General features: G+C 35.5%; 3 protein-coding genes across 4 annotated transcripts; 2 read left to right on the top strand and 1 right to left on the bottom strand.

Moving 5' to 3' along the window:
- Window positions 1-1,643: 1,643 nt before the first annotated feature.
- On the bottom strand, window positions 1,644-5,372 carry LOC108994892. Of its 2 annotated transcripts, XM_035688805.1 has the most exons (3): window positions 5,229-5,372; window positions 3,254-3,990; window positions 1,644-2,069 (listed from the first exon to the last, which is right to left on the bottom strand). In XM_035688805.1, the coding sequence occupies exons 2-3, from the start codon at window positions 3,762-3,764 to the stop codon at window positions 2,008-2,010; spliced, it is 573 nt and encodes a 190-aa protein (XP_035544698.1). In that variant the 5' UTR covers window positions 3,765-3,990; window positions 5,229-5,372; the 3' UTR covers window positions 1,644-2,007. The 2 variants fall into 2 exon arrangements, 1 of the variants encoding a protein (XP_035544698.1); XR_001996773.2 differs by lacking the exons at window positions 1,644-2,069; window positions 3,254-3,990 and adding an exon at window positions 4,467-4,893.
- A 2,815-nt stretch (window positions 5,373-8,187) lies between these two features.
- LOC108994889 (gamma-interferon-responsive lysosomal thiol protein-like) lies at window positions 8,188-10,780 on the top strand. Its single transcript, XM_018970286.2, has 5 exons — window positions 8,188-8,780; window positions 9,481-9,546; window positions 9,766-9,903; window positions 9,991-10,083; window positions 10,319-10,780. Exons 1-5 carry the CDS (start codon window positions 8,523-8,525, stop codon window positions 10,538-10,540), a joined length of 777 nt encoding a protein of 258 aa, XP_018825831.1. The 5' UTR covers window positions 8,188-8,522; the 3' UTR covers window positions 10,541-10,780.
- A 1,894-nt stretch (window positions 10,781-12,674) lies between these two features.
- On the top strand, window positions 12,675-14,867 carry LOC108994890 (gamma-interferon-responsive lysosomal thiol protein-like). The gene is made up of 5 exons (XM_018970287.2): window positions 12,675-13,069; window positions 13,769-13,834; window positions 14,021-14,161; window positions 14,362-14,454; window positions 14,540-14,867. Exons 1-5 carry the CDS (start codon window positions 12,704-12,706, stop codon window positions 14,630-14,632), a joined length of 759 nt encoding a protein of 252 aa, XP_018825832.2. The 5' UTR covers window positions 12,675-12,703; the 3' UTR covers window positions 14,633-14,867.
- Window positions 14,868-15,260: the final 393 nt, after the last annotated feature.

The following is a 15,260-nucleotide window of genomic DNA, read 5'->3' as shown; positions in this document are numbered from 1 at the left end:
AAGGTAAACAAAGAATTCAGAATTAGACAAGGGTTGCCCAACAACACCCAAAGAAGCAACCAAGGTTTTTGCCTTGTGGAAATAATCAGTGATTGATTCAACCCCCTTTTTAAGAGATGCCAATTGATAATGGGTCTGCATAACATGAGCAGACGATTGTGGAGCAAACAAATTTTGCAAGGATGTCCAGACCTCATGCGATGTAGAGCACTCAAGGACCTGGGCAAACACTTGTTTGGACAAGGAGGAATTTATGGTAGATAAAATGAATTGATCGAGTAGCAGCCACTTGGTATGATCTAGATTAACAGCTGATGTCCCTTTAGAAAAAGTACCATTTGAGCTTTCCATAAAAGATAATTTTATATGATAAGCTTAATAGTAATAAAATGACTTGAGAAATTAAGAATAGTAGGAGTGGGGATGGGGGTTTGATTATGTGAAGAAGAGATATCATCAGAATGTGGAGATGCCATGCGATTGTGTATGTTAAAAAAAAAAAAAAGGCGTGAGTCTGTTTGATACCATGATAAATTTTCTATGCATGCAAGATGTTTGATAGAAAGCAATAAAGAGAACCTCTGTGTATATTCATTGTGATATTTTCATGAGTACTCTGCCGAGACTTTACAGACTTATATAGAGAAAAATCATAATAAACTTTATTCTCAATGCACTGATCCTTTGCCACTTGTCCTTCCAGATTGTGATTCTTTATACTAGAACCTTCCTTTCGATGCTACTACGCTTTGTTGTGATTTGTTGAAGTACCATTTGCCTTGCTACATGTACTGTTACCACTGCATTCCTCTTTTTGTATTGTTGAGTCACTTGTTTCTTTAACACAAGAGAAAGGTGCCTAGGGACTTATAAACCATTAACCAATCTTATACTTGGTTGATGTGAGATTGTAACAACCACCTCGCTTCGTAGTCGACGTCCATGACTGTCTCAGCGCTAACACGGGATGGTTGTGCAGTAGGTCTTTCCTAGCCTTGGACAAACACTACCATGTCGGCATCACCCCCCGTGCTGCACGATTGCTACCGTGCCAACATGGATTGCATAGGTGGAGTGACTCTGATACCATTTGTTATAAATCTATTAGGTAGAACTCACTATTGAAAACCGGCTTACAAAATAAGAGTGTCTAGGGGTATTAAACCACCAACCAATCTCATACTTAGTCGATGTGAGATTGTACACAATCACTCTTTGGACAAATCAAAAAACATCCCTGGACAATGATATCCGATTTAGAATCCCAAAAGAACTTTCGAGTTCGAAATCAAAGTTCTTTCATAGGCTAGGAGATAACTCTAATCAGATCTGTAGCAAGCAGAACCCCATCCTACTCTATGAAAACCCAATGTGCGCATCACATTGGGCAGTGAGTGCCCTCCAACTCCTTGTTCGAAAGCATTACATTATGAACTCCTTGCTTGCTGACTTTCTGTTACAGGAAAGATCTCCCATAACTGATATCAGTTTAAAATATTTGTTTTTCTTCTAATGTGCAGCTTGATTAGGAAAAAGAACACCCCGCCACTATACGTGCAGTCGGTACGAGATTCTCAGATCTTTAATACCTGATTAATTTTCAGGCAATCCCATCTAACATGCATTACAACCATTGAGACCAGTGCTTAAAAAAAAAAAAAAAAAAAGTGGGCCAAACTGCTTTTCCGATAAGAGCAAACTAAAAGACTCAAGCGCCAATGGCAAGGACAACAGATTAGGGAAAAGATCTTTCACAACTCCAAAAGACTATCTTAACAAATGAGAGGGAAAAAAATACAAACAAAAGAAAATGAAAGATGAAATACATCGAATGGCAGTCTAGCGTTTCTAAATGAGCAATCCTAAAAATCAATGCCAGGTGTGTGATTTTTTTTTTTTATAAGTAAATAAATCATATTAATCAAAGAATAGGCAAAGCCTGATACATGTATAGTTTGCCCTAGCTAAGTAGGAGCAATAGAGATAACAATGCCAGGTGTGTGCTTCTCAGTCATGAATGATGGAGTGAATTAGTAAGGAGGCCTCCACCGGCGTGGGAGCCACATCATCTGGTCATTAAGATAATATCAAAATGTCAATCTATGCACAGAACACATTGAACTAGGCTAAATCATGTTGAAAAGATTACATATATCTAAAGAAATTTCCCTAATAAACTTGAGGGTAAATCGTTGCTGTCCCTGATGGCAAGGCTGATGTTGACAGCATTTGTCTACTCCGTTTGGAAAGATTGGAACCTGAGATCCTTTACTGAAAAGCCCACAAGAAAGGCTGATGTTCCAATGAAAATACTAAACTATGTGATGATAAGAATCGGCTCTATGAAGGCTTTCTTAAAAACCCACTGAATAATGGATTGATTGATACTTGGGGACTAATTTCTTTTACCCAGTAGGGATAAAGGAGCTATTTTAGCGGATGTAAGTCGCTTCGATGAAGGGGAGACACTGCCTATGTTATTGATGCGTGTTGACTGTTGTATCTTGACTGGCTTTTGGGGCTGGGAACTTTCTTACTAATATGCAGAGGCTTTGTTAAGAATTGCTAGATTATTGCTTCTGCTGCTATCGATGTGTACATGGGCCTTGTTAATGCTGTTGGTTTGTTAAGAACACACGGGTTATGGCCTATGGGTAATCTTGGCTTTGTTTTGTGGATCTGTTCTAATGGTCTAGCATGATTTTGTGTCGCTCAGTTGCTTTGTATAGGCACTAGGGGTGGTTGTCCCCGGGATTGCCAAGATATATTCTTGGACTTTGTAATCACCGTCCGTTTGCCATAAGATTATCTTCATCATAATAAAGATAATAAAACCCTTGATGACACAGAGTCAGATAACTCAAAACGAGTACCAAGTCTCGGATGAACTTTGAAGTTTCCTATAGGACAGCATCCCATAAAAATGTTGGAAATTGGAATATCAAGTCACATTAAAATAGAAAGAGTCGGGCTACTTGACCGATAGGCAGAATGAGATATTTTATTTTTTTTCTCATTTATTTTTATATTTAAATATTTTTAAAAAATAAAAAAAATATATATCAATTTTAAAATCACTTCTTAATAAAAATAAAATAAAATAAAATTTGACCAAATCAATTAGAGCGGTAAAACTAGTTCACAAAGAAGCTTTTTCCCCCAAAAAGAAAATTGTAAATGGTGCTCTATTTGGTTGATTTTACCAAAAACAGTCTAATATTGCCGTAAATGCACAATGGCTAAAAGGATTTACCTTTAAGTGGAGCAGGCAAGTGGGAGACTAGGTTTTCGATGATTCCTCCACCACCACTCTCCTCTTTTGACTTCCCTTTCTGTAGCCCTACACCATTACTATCACTACCTGCATCTTCCTCTGCTTTAGAGCCCCCATTGTCACCTTCGAAAGCTTCCACCTTTTGTTTACTATCTTTCCCTGCTTTCGGACTATGGGAAGAGACCAAGTTGGAGATAAGATGGCTTATAAACCCACCTCCCTTATCATCATGATCAACACCCTCCTCACTCACGATGCCTCTCTTCTCTTCATCATCTTTTTCACCTGTTTTTTCTTCTTGACCTTTCCCTCCAGACACCAAGTTAGAGAGAAGATGGTTTATAAATCCACTTGCCCTCTCTTCTCCTCCTTTAGCTTCATTTTCTTTCTTACCATCTTCCTCTTCGCGATCATCTACCTCTTTGGAGCCTCCTTTTGGAGTGAGGTTCATGGAATGCTCCAGGCTTTCAGCTCCTAGTAGATCTTCCATTTTCCCGGCCCTTCCGTAATCTTGTTTCTCTCTACTTTCCTTCCTAGGGTTCAGTCTCTCTTATGGGTTCGAGAATTTTTCGTTTGGGCTCCAGGACTAGATATTTATCACATTTAGCAGAGGAAGGGGGACAAACGTCCTCCGTCCAGAGAGTCGCATACATAGAAAGAGGCTGAGATCACGTTACACGTATTTTGCAGCTGCCGTCTCCTGAAAGCCTTTTCACCTATTAGCCAGGTCACACGTAACACACTGGTCAAAATATCATAATATTAACGAAGAGCATCCACGTTCCAATACGTCGGTAGAAATTGTCTTGCAGAGCTGAGAGTTTCGAAAAGAAGATATTTGTAATTTAAATTGTGCAACTAAAATCGTTTTAAAAAAAATAATAAAATATAAGATTTATATAAAAAAAATTAATTTTTTAATAATATATTTTATTATTTTTCAAAACAATTATGTGAAATTTACGCACTTCACAATTATACGTAAAATTATCTTTCAAAAATCTTGTTTTACATCCGATTAAATGATTAGGCAGTTTGGAAATGTGTTTATTTTTCAGGATTCGGATTTTTTTTTTCATGGAAAGAGAGATGAAAAATACTAATATTCATTTTAAAAGAAAAAAGAAGAAGAAAATTGGTCAGTAGGTACTTCAGCTGCCAAATAACCAAAGTTACCAAACTAATGATAAAATTGAGCTAAAAAGCGAATTTTTACATCTAATTTTGCCATCCTCCCATACAAACAAAAGCATATTCTTGCATTAGTACCAGAATCCGACTGTCCAACGTGAAATGACTCCAACTTTGACGAGAGAAAAACATGTAGTTCAATGCAAAAAGATTGTCCAGAACATGACAAATTTGCCACATGAAGGGAAGGGAAAATTGTAAAGTCATTTCCTTGCAGTCTTCAAGATTATGAGATCATCCTTACAAATTTGCCACATGAACTGGACCAGAGAAGGTTCTTCTCCGGCCTCCCTTCGCGTTTTCTTGCCGGCTTCCCTAGTAGCATAATCAGCCTAAATTTTCTCCGTTACGATATTGAAATCAGAGGCTGTCCAATCCCACTTGTTTTAAACTTGGATGCTAAGGTTGTAGAAAATCCTAAACATTCTCTGCTAAAAAAGAAACCACAATGGGTGATATAGATTATAGGGGCATATGAACTTATAAACCAACGATTTACAGTATGCAAATACTCTTGTTTGAACTTCCCAAGGAAATTTTTATGAACCAAGTACCTTACACCATTTACCAATTCAAATTCCGAAAAAAGATAATCCTATAAAGATGTCATAACAATCTTAATTAACCAAGCAGATTCTATCAATTAATGCACTCAAATGTTCCAAGATTATCGAGCAAGATCGTTAGTTTTACCCCTAGCTATTTTCCAGCTCAAACAAGCAGAAAAATTAATTGAAATCCTGAAGTAGAAGCAAGTATTTACCTTGACATCCTTATTCCAATGCTTGATGTATGAATCAAGAGGACAGCACTCCCCACCACATGTTATCTGATTCATTGCTTGTTCTACATTTAAAACCTTCCATGGGCCATGGCCTTAACCCAGGTATAATTTTAACCAATTGGTATCTGCCTCACAGTACACACACAAACATGACATTAGTTTGATGACCAGTTCTAGACATGTAGCAATACCATTTCAAATGGACACGCATAGAAAGAGAATTAACAGAGTATTGATCCTCAGAAATAAATGGCAAACATCTTATTTGGAACTTTTTCCTAAGCATCCTCCAATGGTTGACTAATCACGACTTATATGAACCCCTAGATTTTTTTTTTGTTTAAAAGAAAGGAGGGCGGCACCTCCATTTATTAATAAAAAACCCTCACGAAGGTGGAGGATCAACCATGATTACAACTTCTCCAAAAAAGAAAACTCCCCTAAAAAAACAAGGCTACTTAATGAATGTAAGGTAAACCTTATTTATCCATACGAACAAGCCCACGAAATCTCCCTGGACCAAAATCATCTCCTAAAAAATCCTTTACCAGACCATTAAGTTACGTTTAGATATTGAACTGAGTTGAGTCGAGATGATAAAATATTGTTAGAATATTATTTTTTAATATTATTATTATTTTAAAATTTAAAAAAATTGAATTGTTTATTATATTTTGTATTGAAATTTGAAAAAGTTATAATGATGAATTAAGATGAGTTAAGATGGATTTAGTAACCAAACAAAGCGACCCCTTCTTTCGCCAAAAAATCAGAAACCATATTAGACTCTCTAAAAATATGACACACTCGAGCGTTGAGAGAAGTAATAAGACCCAAAGCTTCCTCTCAAAAATCCCACAAATACCAGTAATTAAAAGTCCCCGACAAAAACCATCCCACCACTACCTTCAAATCAGATTCTACTAAGACATCCCTCAACCTAATCAAGAAAGCATTAGCTCCTGTTGAGCCTCCCCTTCCTTTTAACAGAAGATAAATCATAAGTCGCTACAGGACAAAATGATGTGTTGCGTCCCCTATGCATCGACATTAATCTTGTACCGGTTGGGCGCAAAAGAGACCAAAACAACAACAACTGTTATTCTAAGGGAGGGGTGTGATCACCAAACGGTGTACCCCTTGGAATGACATTCTCTAACATGGTGATGGTTCCCATGAGGGGTGATGTTAAAGGAAGTGTCAAGAGACACAACCTTTTGATTTAGTCAAAAGGTTGTGTCACTTCTTAAGGATGTGACTTTTGGGTTACCATTGGTTTACCAATGGTTGTACCCTTTGGCAATAGGATGTGTCACTGCTTAAGGTTGTGACCTTTGGGTTACCATTGGCTAACCAATGGATGTGCCATTTACCAACCGGTGCATGATGGCCTATAAATAGGGGTCATTGGTGCACAAACAAATGCACTCAATTCCCTTTGTTCATCACCAACTTGTGGGACAAATACTCTCACGGGAGTGTCACCATATTGTCGTAATTCCGCTTCTATTTGTTGTTTAATTTCTCTACAACAACAAAGAAGAAACACCAGCTGAGTGGACATACATAAGATCCTTTGGTATGCATTTGTTTGGCATGTGGTCATATTCCAACGGAGGATAAATAAATAAAAGATAACATTTTTCAGAACATATCAATGAAAAAAAGTAGGGGGAGTGATCTTATCGATCCGCCGGTTGCCTATAATTCAAGAGAGTGTGTGTTTGTGTGTGTGTGAAGAAAACTTGTGGGGTTTGTGATTTTGAGTAAAAACAAATCGTGATGGAGAGGAGGTCAATGAGAGTTATGGGGATCGGAGGTTTCTTGAACCAGATATCCAAGGGGTTGGAACTTGGAGTATATTGATATGGATTATTATGGATGCCATTCTGGACCGAATTTTTGGGCTCTTTGGGCTCAATCTTTCATTTATTATAAACCCACTCTGACAAATACCCTATTGGGCTGAAAGGCCCTTCCTTATAGGTTCTTGCTTATATTTTGAGGAACGGTGAAATATAGACAGTTTACTGTTAAAAAGTTAATTTTTTTTTTTAGGTTCAATATTTATTATTTTTTTAAAAGACATATGTAGGACTTGTCTATTCTATAACTGTAAATATCATTTCTCTTTTTAATAACAAATAAAGGATCTTATGAGTAATTAATAAGCAAGGTAAATGATACATGACAATCATAGTTATTATTAAGTAGTTTTGGATGAGTTTGGCTTATGTCTTGTTAAGAATTTATTCGATATATTGATTAAAAAATGAATAGATAAGATTGCTTGTCTCATTTGAATAATAGAAATATTTCATCTCATCTTATCTCATTATTATAATTTTTTTAAATTTTTACACAAAATATAATAAATATTTTTATTTTTTCAAATATTAAAAATAATAATAATATTAAAAAGTTATATTCTAATAATATTTTATTAAACTTTTAACTTTTATATAAAATTATTTTATCTTATCTCACTATCTAAACTGCACTTGAGAGATTGATGTAAAAGTAATTTATTATTATTATTATTCTTTTTTAACTTAAAACAATCTTGTCTATATAATGTTTTTAAGCAGAATGTATATAGAAAAATTTTAAAGGACGTAAGCGAAACTCGTTTTGAATTACGGGTACATAAAACCTAATAATAATAATTAGAAGCCATAAGATTTAGATTAAATACTCTTAATATATCTTATTTTATTATTATAATTTTTTTAAATTTACATATAAAATATAATAAATAATTTAATTTTTTTAAATTTTAAAATAATAATAATATTAAAAAATAATATTTTATTTAATTTATTTAAAATCATCTCATTTTATTTTATCTCAATATCTAAACCATAAGATAAGATAAAATAAAATAAAAAACTATGGCCTAGTTTGCTTGAGACAAACACAATTCTAGCAGGGAAAAAAAAAGGCAGAAAGCAAAAGTTTGTGGAGGAGCTCAGGCTCAGCAGCTTAAAAAGCCAGACTCTTGGATATGTGGAGGCCACTCCCTCCTTGGGACGCGCCTGTTCTGTTCAAGATAGAAAAAGGGTTACTGAAGAAAGAAAAAGTTGGAAAGTCGATCACACAACGAATAAATAAAAAGTTGAGCAACGCATCGGACTTCCAAGTTGCCACTTTAGCGTTCGTTGTTGCAGCAGCAGCACAAGCGAATTCCAATCGTTTGGTATTATTCACGCAGAGTTCCCCAACCAAATCTTTCACAGTACGCAGTCCAACAGAAGGACAGGAGACCCATAGCAAATGGCTGCTTGTCAACGATTTCTCACCATTCTTGTTCTGACGAACATCTTGGTTTCGTTCACTACCCCAACATATTCTCGTTCCTCTGACAAAGTCACCGTCTCGCTTTACTATGAAACTCTGTGTCCTTACTGTGCGAATTTCATAGTGAGTTATCTGGTGAAGATCTTCCAGAACGACCTCATCTCCGTCGTCAATCTCAGGATGATCCCGTGGGGCAACGCCTGGATCCAACCGGACGGCACCTTCGTTTGCCAGGTCACTTCTCCGTCTCCATCATCGTCATCTTCCTCCTCTGTGTGTGTGTGTGTATATATACATATATTCAAATTTCATTTGGGATTGTTTATTTGGTTTTTAAGTATTACATTTCAATTGTTCTCCGGTGATTGATGGAAAAAAAACTTAATCTTAATAGTGGGAAGAAAGCACAAGCAGCAGCTAATTGTCCTGTTCTTATACTCATTTTTATATTCCTATCCTAATCGGTAATTGATTAGAAACCCAATTAAACGATTGCAAGTAAATCACCAAACAATTATCATATGTTCTATTAACATGCGTAATAAATCCGTTGATTTGTAGTTAATTGATATGTCTTTGATCACTTTGTGTTAACAAAATGGTGGGTAACAAATTGTAGGTTCTAATCTTTACAGAGAAATCCTCAGAAGTTGTGGATATAATTACTATAAATTTTCATAAAAGAGAAAAATCGATATAATCACTGCTACACGTAACATACATTATACAGGAAAATACAATAAAACGCATTATAAAATTATTTTCTTTCAACTCTATTTATAGTAATGATAATTAATGATTTAGATTAACTTTTCTGTTCTGGCGGTTGACTGTGTAAACTTTAATACGTCTATACTGACAGGGCACCGGGCAATTCATGGTGGCCTTTAATTATATTTATTTCAATTAAAATCCATTTTTACCAATTTTGCAGCATGGACCAGATGAATGCTTGCTGAACACCATTGAAGCCTGCACCATTACCATCTATCCTGATGTGGTAAGGCCCTCCACTGCCTTAAAGAGGGGGACAACCTTTGATTGTGATCTTCAGTGGCCCCACTGACTGATTAGTGATACTAATTGTCATGTTTGTAAATAAAAAAAATGAGCTTTTGGCACGGTTGATAAGTTAGCACAAGAGCTTATGATTATAGTTGAAAACGAAACATGTTTGCTGACCTGTATATGTTTTGGTATCAATTTGAGTCTGATGCAGGTCAGGCATTTTCGATTTATACACTGCGTTGAGCGTCTCAGTTTGGAGGGCAAGCACAATGAGTGGACCAATTGCTTTGATATGACAGGTTTGGGAACGGTACCAATAGATTGCTACAATAGTGGCTATGGAAACAGGGTTAGTTTCACTTGCTAGGTCCAATGCCTATGTGCGTGCCCTCTTCATTGTTTCATTAGCTAAGTCCATATTTATTCTGATCACCAGATTGAACAAAAACATGCTACGGAAACTGCTCAGCTTAATCCACCTCATAGATTTGTGCCATGGGTTGTCGTGAATAATCAACCACTCCAAGAGGTTGGTCAATCTTTGGTCTTTGGCCTTCGAGAAATGTTGTTCTTTACTCTTAATTTTGTTATCTTCAATCATATCTATTCATTGCATTTTATTTTCAATGTCTTTTACTTTGAGTTGTAGACCCATAAAATCATTTAAAATTTGTCATATTAATTATTATGATGAAGAACGAAAAGCAACATTGCTCTAGACCTTTTTTTCAGTTCTTTTCTGAATAGTATCTTTCTTGAGGCAGGACTACGGAAATTTTATGAACTATATTTGCAAGGCTTACAAAGGCAATCCTAGACCTGAGGCATGCAGATCACTTTCGTTTCAAATGGACTCGACTGAGAAAGCAAATTCCCTCCATCCAGTTTGCTATGCAGATGAAGCAAGAAACTTTACATCATCAGCAGCAACAGGAAATGAGAATATCCCAAGAGCGGCAAACGATTCTTGGACACACCGAGGATGAAGATGGATCTTTCAGAGTGATTCATGATTCATTAAAATCTACGTCAATACAAAACTTTATGTTATCATGGTTGGTCCACCTAATGCTTTAATGATTATTTGTTGGCTGAGTTCATACATGCTGTTGTAATACTCTCTCTTCTTGATTGAAGTTATTTATATATGGCCCAACAAGTTTTTACATCTCTATACTGGTTTGGTCTATTTATATGAATGACAAATTGGCAACATATGATGATGAGTGATGTGATGATTTAGCTTTTTGGAAGTCTGATTTATCCCTTCAAAATTCACGTTTCACAGTTCTGTTTCAAATTGGTATTTGGTATGATTCACGGGTCCGTACAGAATGAGAAAAAAATATATTTTTTTTCCTTCTTTACAATGATGAAAAAAGCTTGTGGGTTGTCAATTGTCTTCTGGAAAAAGGGAGAAAAAGGATTTTGATGGGATGTGACCAGGTACGAGTGGGCTGCAAGAATCTCGGTATAATTCCTGGAAAACACTGCTCTTTCCGTTTGGACTACAGCTGTTGGTACTGCCGCTGGTGGCTCTCGTTGAATTTGTTTTTAAAATTTTTTAAGTTAGCGATTAAAAAAGTATATTTTTTAATAATATTATATTTTTTAATAATATTATATTTTTTAATTTTTTAAAAAATAATAAAAAAATACATCTAAAATAATGTTAATATAACTATCGGTAGCCGCTGGGAGACGTGGCTGTAGAGCCATCCATAATTCCTAGCTAACAATGATGCACATAATATTTTTACAACTATTTAGCGTAACTATTTATTAAAATGAGTATATATATATATATATATATATTTTATAAAATGATGGTATTTTTATAAATTATTTTATAAAAATATTCTTTATTTAAAATATGATTATGTAAAGGAAAATGATGATACATCTGTCATTTTCCAGAATCCTGTTCAAACCTGCCAGTATACATGTAATGTCAACATATTACAGATGATGCAGTGTCTCTCTCGTTTGGAGGGGTATCGACAATCCAAAAGTACCCAAATGGCTTTCTCAGCGAACTTGGATTCATTTGGAGCAGAAAATGAAAAACCACGAAGAGGGTCATTTGCTTTGCTTCTTACCCTTCTTTTTCCTTGGAAATTTAGAAATTCAATAACGTGGAAAGAGATTTGAGTCCTTTAGGATGGGAAAGTAGGGAAGAGACGCTGGAACGGGTACATTTTGACCCATTGCCATTAGTTTCATTTATAGGTGATGAATTATTTTATTTGTAAATTGGTGTTTAAAATGTATCATTTACATTAATTACATGATAATTTTTTATTTGAAAAATTTTTCTTTCAAATTAAATTATACCATACAAATGCTTTGCTATAATGAAATCTTGTAGTCATCACGTTAGTCCAAAACATGACATGTTTAACAAGCATTTTTATTGCACACATCAATTAACAAAAGCATAACATTCATAGATAACTTTGATCCGACATGTAATTATATGTTTTAAGTTTGTCTGCTACTAATTGAAGTCTACATCCAAGCAAACAACTGGGAATTAGAAGGAGTAACAAGAGATATTGGATTTTTGCTAACAGATCTTGAAGAATGAAGAGCAATTAAGATATATTGATTCCAAAATCAATCTGCGCATTTCTAGCGCAATAGGCATATTCCAATAACAAATTTGAAAAAAATCCTTTTGATAGAAATTCCAAGATGCTTGTTAGAATTTTATAGTAGGAAAGATCCTCCCTAATCAACAGAAACATAATTTGTAATATACGTTAACTTTTTATAGTAACTTTATTTTACTAATGAAGTCACTTTAGAAAAAAGAAAAAGAAGTCCACATCCAAGCCGCCTGGAATTCTCCTCTTGTGGTTGAAACATTGCAGAGAAAGCTTTCTTGCATCTTAAAATGGTAATTCTCTCGTGAAAGTGTTGATCTCATGGAAAACAACCTACAGGCCATTTGATCCTTTTCAGCAGTTATGTACAGAGGAATCTTCCTTTGGACCACATTGAAAGAGTTCATCCATGACCCAAGTAGTTCATGGCTTAAATCATTTAAATTATAAATAATTCCTTATGACACTGAAGAAGTAGTAGGAAAGGGACACAAAATTTCCCACGACACTTTGAAAAGCAGAGCTTGCTCAAACTATAAATACATGCACAACCTCCTAGACAAGCCTCCAGTACTCGTAGTACTGTATCCGCTCTCAAACAAAATGACTGCTCCCAAGTTGCTCTTCACATGTGTAATAGTTTTCTTCTGGACCTTGCTCCTATCTTCTTTCCTTCACGCCATTCCTGCTTACCCAACTGATGATTCTCTCATCAAGGTCTCTGAAACTGATTCTCAGAAGGTTAATCTTTCACTCTACTATGATACTTTGTGTCCATTTTGCGCAACTTTCATAGTGAAAAACCTCACGGGAGTCTTCTTCGAGGACCTCATCAACATCATCAATCTCAAGCTAGTTCCCTGGGGCAACTCTTACATCAATAAATCTAGCAATGGCATTGTTTGTCAGGTTACATATTCGCATCCCCATTTTGGTTTTTATTAGATGAATAGCTGTGTTTAGAACTTGTTTACTCCGGGATTTCTCTCAGAGACGATGTTATTTTTCCTTCAGATGTATATGCCTAGCAGAGTTGACTGAGTACTAGTATGAGGTTTACATTATTGGTTGCTGAAAAAGCTGCTGTAAAATAGGAAATAAATAAGAGTTTTGATCGCTTAAGTAATAAGTTGTCCAACTAAGACGTGTTATGATCAGTTGAATGGTTTTCTCTGCAACCAAACAGGGATTATACTGGTCGATGAAGCTCCAATTGAAGTCTCCTAAAATAGATCTATACTTTACTCTTTTTCTATGGTCAAAGTAGATTAATGAAATTAAGAGGGGGCGGAGGATCTCAATAAATATTTCAAAACACACATTACATTGCAGTAAATAAAAGCCCATGACATTACGGTGTACTTCACTCATTAGCAATTTATGGGCCCTACCACTTTGTCCTCATGACCTTTGGAATGTATTCTTTGCTGCTCAGCTACTCTATTCCCAATGTTTTGGCACCATATAATCTATTGCCACCGGCATAGTTATTGTGGCATGTCACCTCTATCAATGAAAATGTTCGACATTACTTGCAATAAAACCCTGTTTAATCTTTAGATATGATTGTTGCTCATTTTGAATTTGAATTTTGACAATATTTTGTAGCATGGCCCGGATGAATGCATACTCAATATTTTGGAAGCCTGTGCCATTGATGTCTTGCAAAATGTGGTATGGCTGCTTTCTATTCCATATTACTCATAAGTTCATAACTAAATCAGATACCAATCTTCCATCATTCACAAGTCATCAGAGCATTGTCTCTCAAAGAACTTTCCTCTTTACAGAGTTACTTTGGAAGCCAGAGACATGACTTCTTGCATATTGTGTCTCTCAATTGCTAATTCTCCATTGCAGAACAAGCATTACGCTTTGATATACTGCTTTGAATTTCTAGCCATTGAAGGAAGGCAAAAAGACTGGAAAAGTTGTTTCACCTCTCTGGGGTTGCCCAAGAAACCCGTTTTGGATTGCTATATTAGTGGAAATGGAACAAAGGTTGGTTTCACTACCCTTTGGTCTTATTGTCCTAGCTTTTACTTCCTAACTGATTTGTTAATCTTAGAAGCCATTCAGTATTCTACTTTTAAATTTCTTAAATTGTGTTTGATTATTTAGTTAATGTACACTAGGGAATCAGATATGCTACTTTCTCCTATACTTTAAATGGTGAGGTCTAAAAGGAAATTGATATGCAGCTTGTGCAGAAGTATGCTGATGAAACTGCCCGTCTAAATCCCCCCCATACATTTGTGCCATGGGTGGTGGTGAATAATCATCCACTCCAAGAGGTTAGTCCCTAATTAATCTATTAAACATACCCCCTTCTCTCTCTCTCTCTCTCTCATCAATATATGGCTGCTATTCTTAATGCAGGAGTATCAAAATTTTGCAGCCTATGTCTGCAAGGCATACAAAGGCAATGGTGCACCCGAAGTCTGCAAATCACTTGTAACTCAGATCAACTAGATTACAAGGCATATGTAATCAATGAAATTTGCAATACACGTGAAACTATAAGACTAGACCCTAACCAAATCAATATCCTAGGCAACTACAAACTTCATGATTTCGTACCTTGCATGTGAATTGAAGCTTCAGAATGATCTACATTGTGTTCACTAAAAAACAATAATGTTTGATAATTATTGATCCCTCTCTCCACTTGAGTAAAATTTATAAGATATCTAAAGTTTGAATCCTCCTTCCAAAAGCCTTCTTACTTAATTGGCAAGTACATATATATGCTCTACTTCTCAGCTTAGGATGGTTTTACAAAGGCAAAAGGGGTAAACATATACACAAGGGATAATGAAAAGGTTAGGTGAACTTCAAGTCATAAAAAGCATGTTGCTGATATACACAGATTAAATTTAATCAATGGATGGAATAAAACAAAAATCATAGAGGAAGTCCCTTCTTATGCATTTGTTAAAGTTAAAACTTTTCTATTTTGGTTGTTTCAAGTATGCTTTTCTGGGCATCGGTTCCATCATCAAGTGTTTTCAGGAAAAGGATGCTAATGAGGGGAAAAGATACTGCAATACACGACCTCATGAAATTGCAGTAATAGGAAATGAGAACACTAGGCTTAAAT

This window comes from Juglans regia, chromosome 3 (genome assembly GCF_001411555.2).
Source record: "Juglans regia cultivar Chandler chromosome 3, Walnut 2.0, whole genome shotgun sequence".
In the NCBI taxonomy this organism is placed as follows: domain Eukaryota; kingdom Viridiplantae; phylum Streptophyta; class Magnoliopsida; order Fagales; family Juglandaceae; genus Juglans; species Juglans regia.
The sequence above is the reverse complement of the archived record's forward strand: the minus strand, read 5'-3'. Positions and strand labels throughout refer to the sequence as shown.

Bases quoted from the DNA above. Each gene is read 5' to 3' on its own strand.
- LOC108994892 (XM_035688805.1), bottom strand. From the start codon at position 3,764: ATGGAAGATCTACTAGGAGCTGAAAGCCTGGAGCATTCCATGAACCTC. The intron at 2,070-3,253 runs GTAAATCCTTTT...CTTAATGACCAG, and splicing joins CTTGCCTGCTCCACTTAAAG to ATGATGTGGCTCCCACGCCG.
- LOC108994889 (XM_018970286.2), top strand. From the start codon at position 8,523: ATGGCTGCTTGTCAACGATTTCTCACCATTCTTGTTCTGACGAACATC. The intron at 8,781-9,480 runs GTCACTTCTCCG...CCAATTTTGCAG, and splicing joins ACGGCACCTTCGTTTGCCAG to CATGGACCAGATGAATGCTT. The intron at 9,904-9,990 runs GTTAGTTTCACT...TCTGATCACCAG, and splicing joins ATAGTGGCTATGGAAACAGG to ATTGAACAAAAACATGCTAC.
- LOC108994890 (XM_018970287.2), top strand. From the start codon at position 12,704: ATGCACAACCTCCTAGACAAGCCTCCAGTACTCGTAGTACTGTATCCG. The intron at 13,070-13,768 runs GTTACATATTCG...AATATTTTGTAG, and splicing joins GCAATGGCATTGTTTGTCAG to CATGGCCCGGATGAATGCAT. The intron at 14,455-14,539 runs GTTAGTCCCTAA...TTCTTAATGCAG, and splicing joins ATAATCATCCACTCCAAGAG to GAGTATCAAAATTTTGCAGC.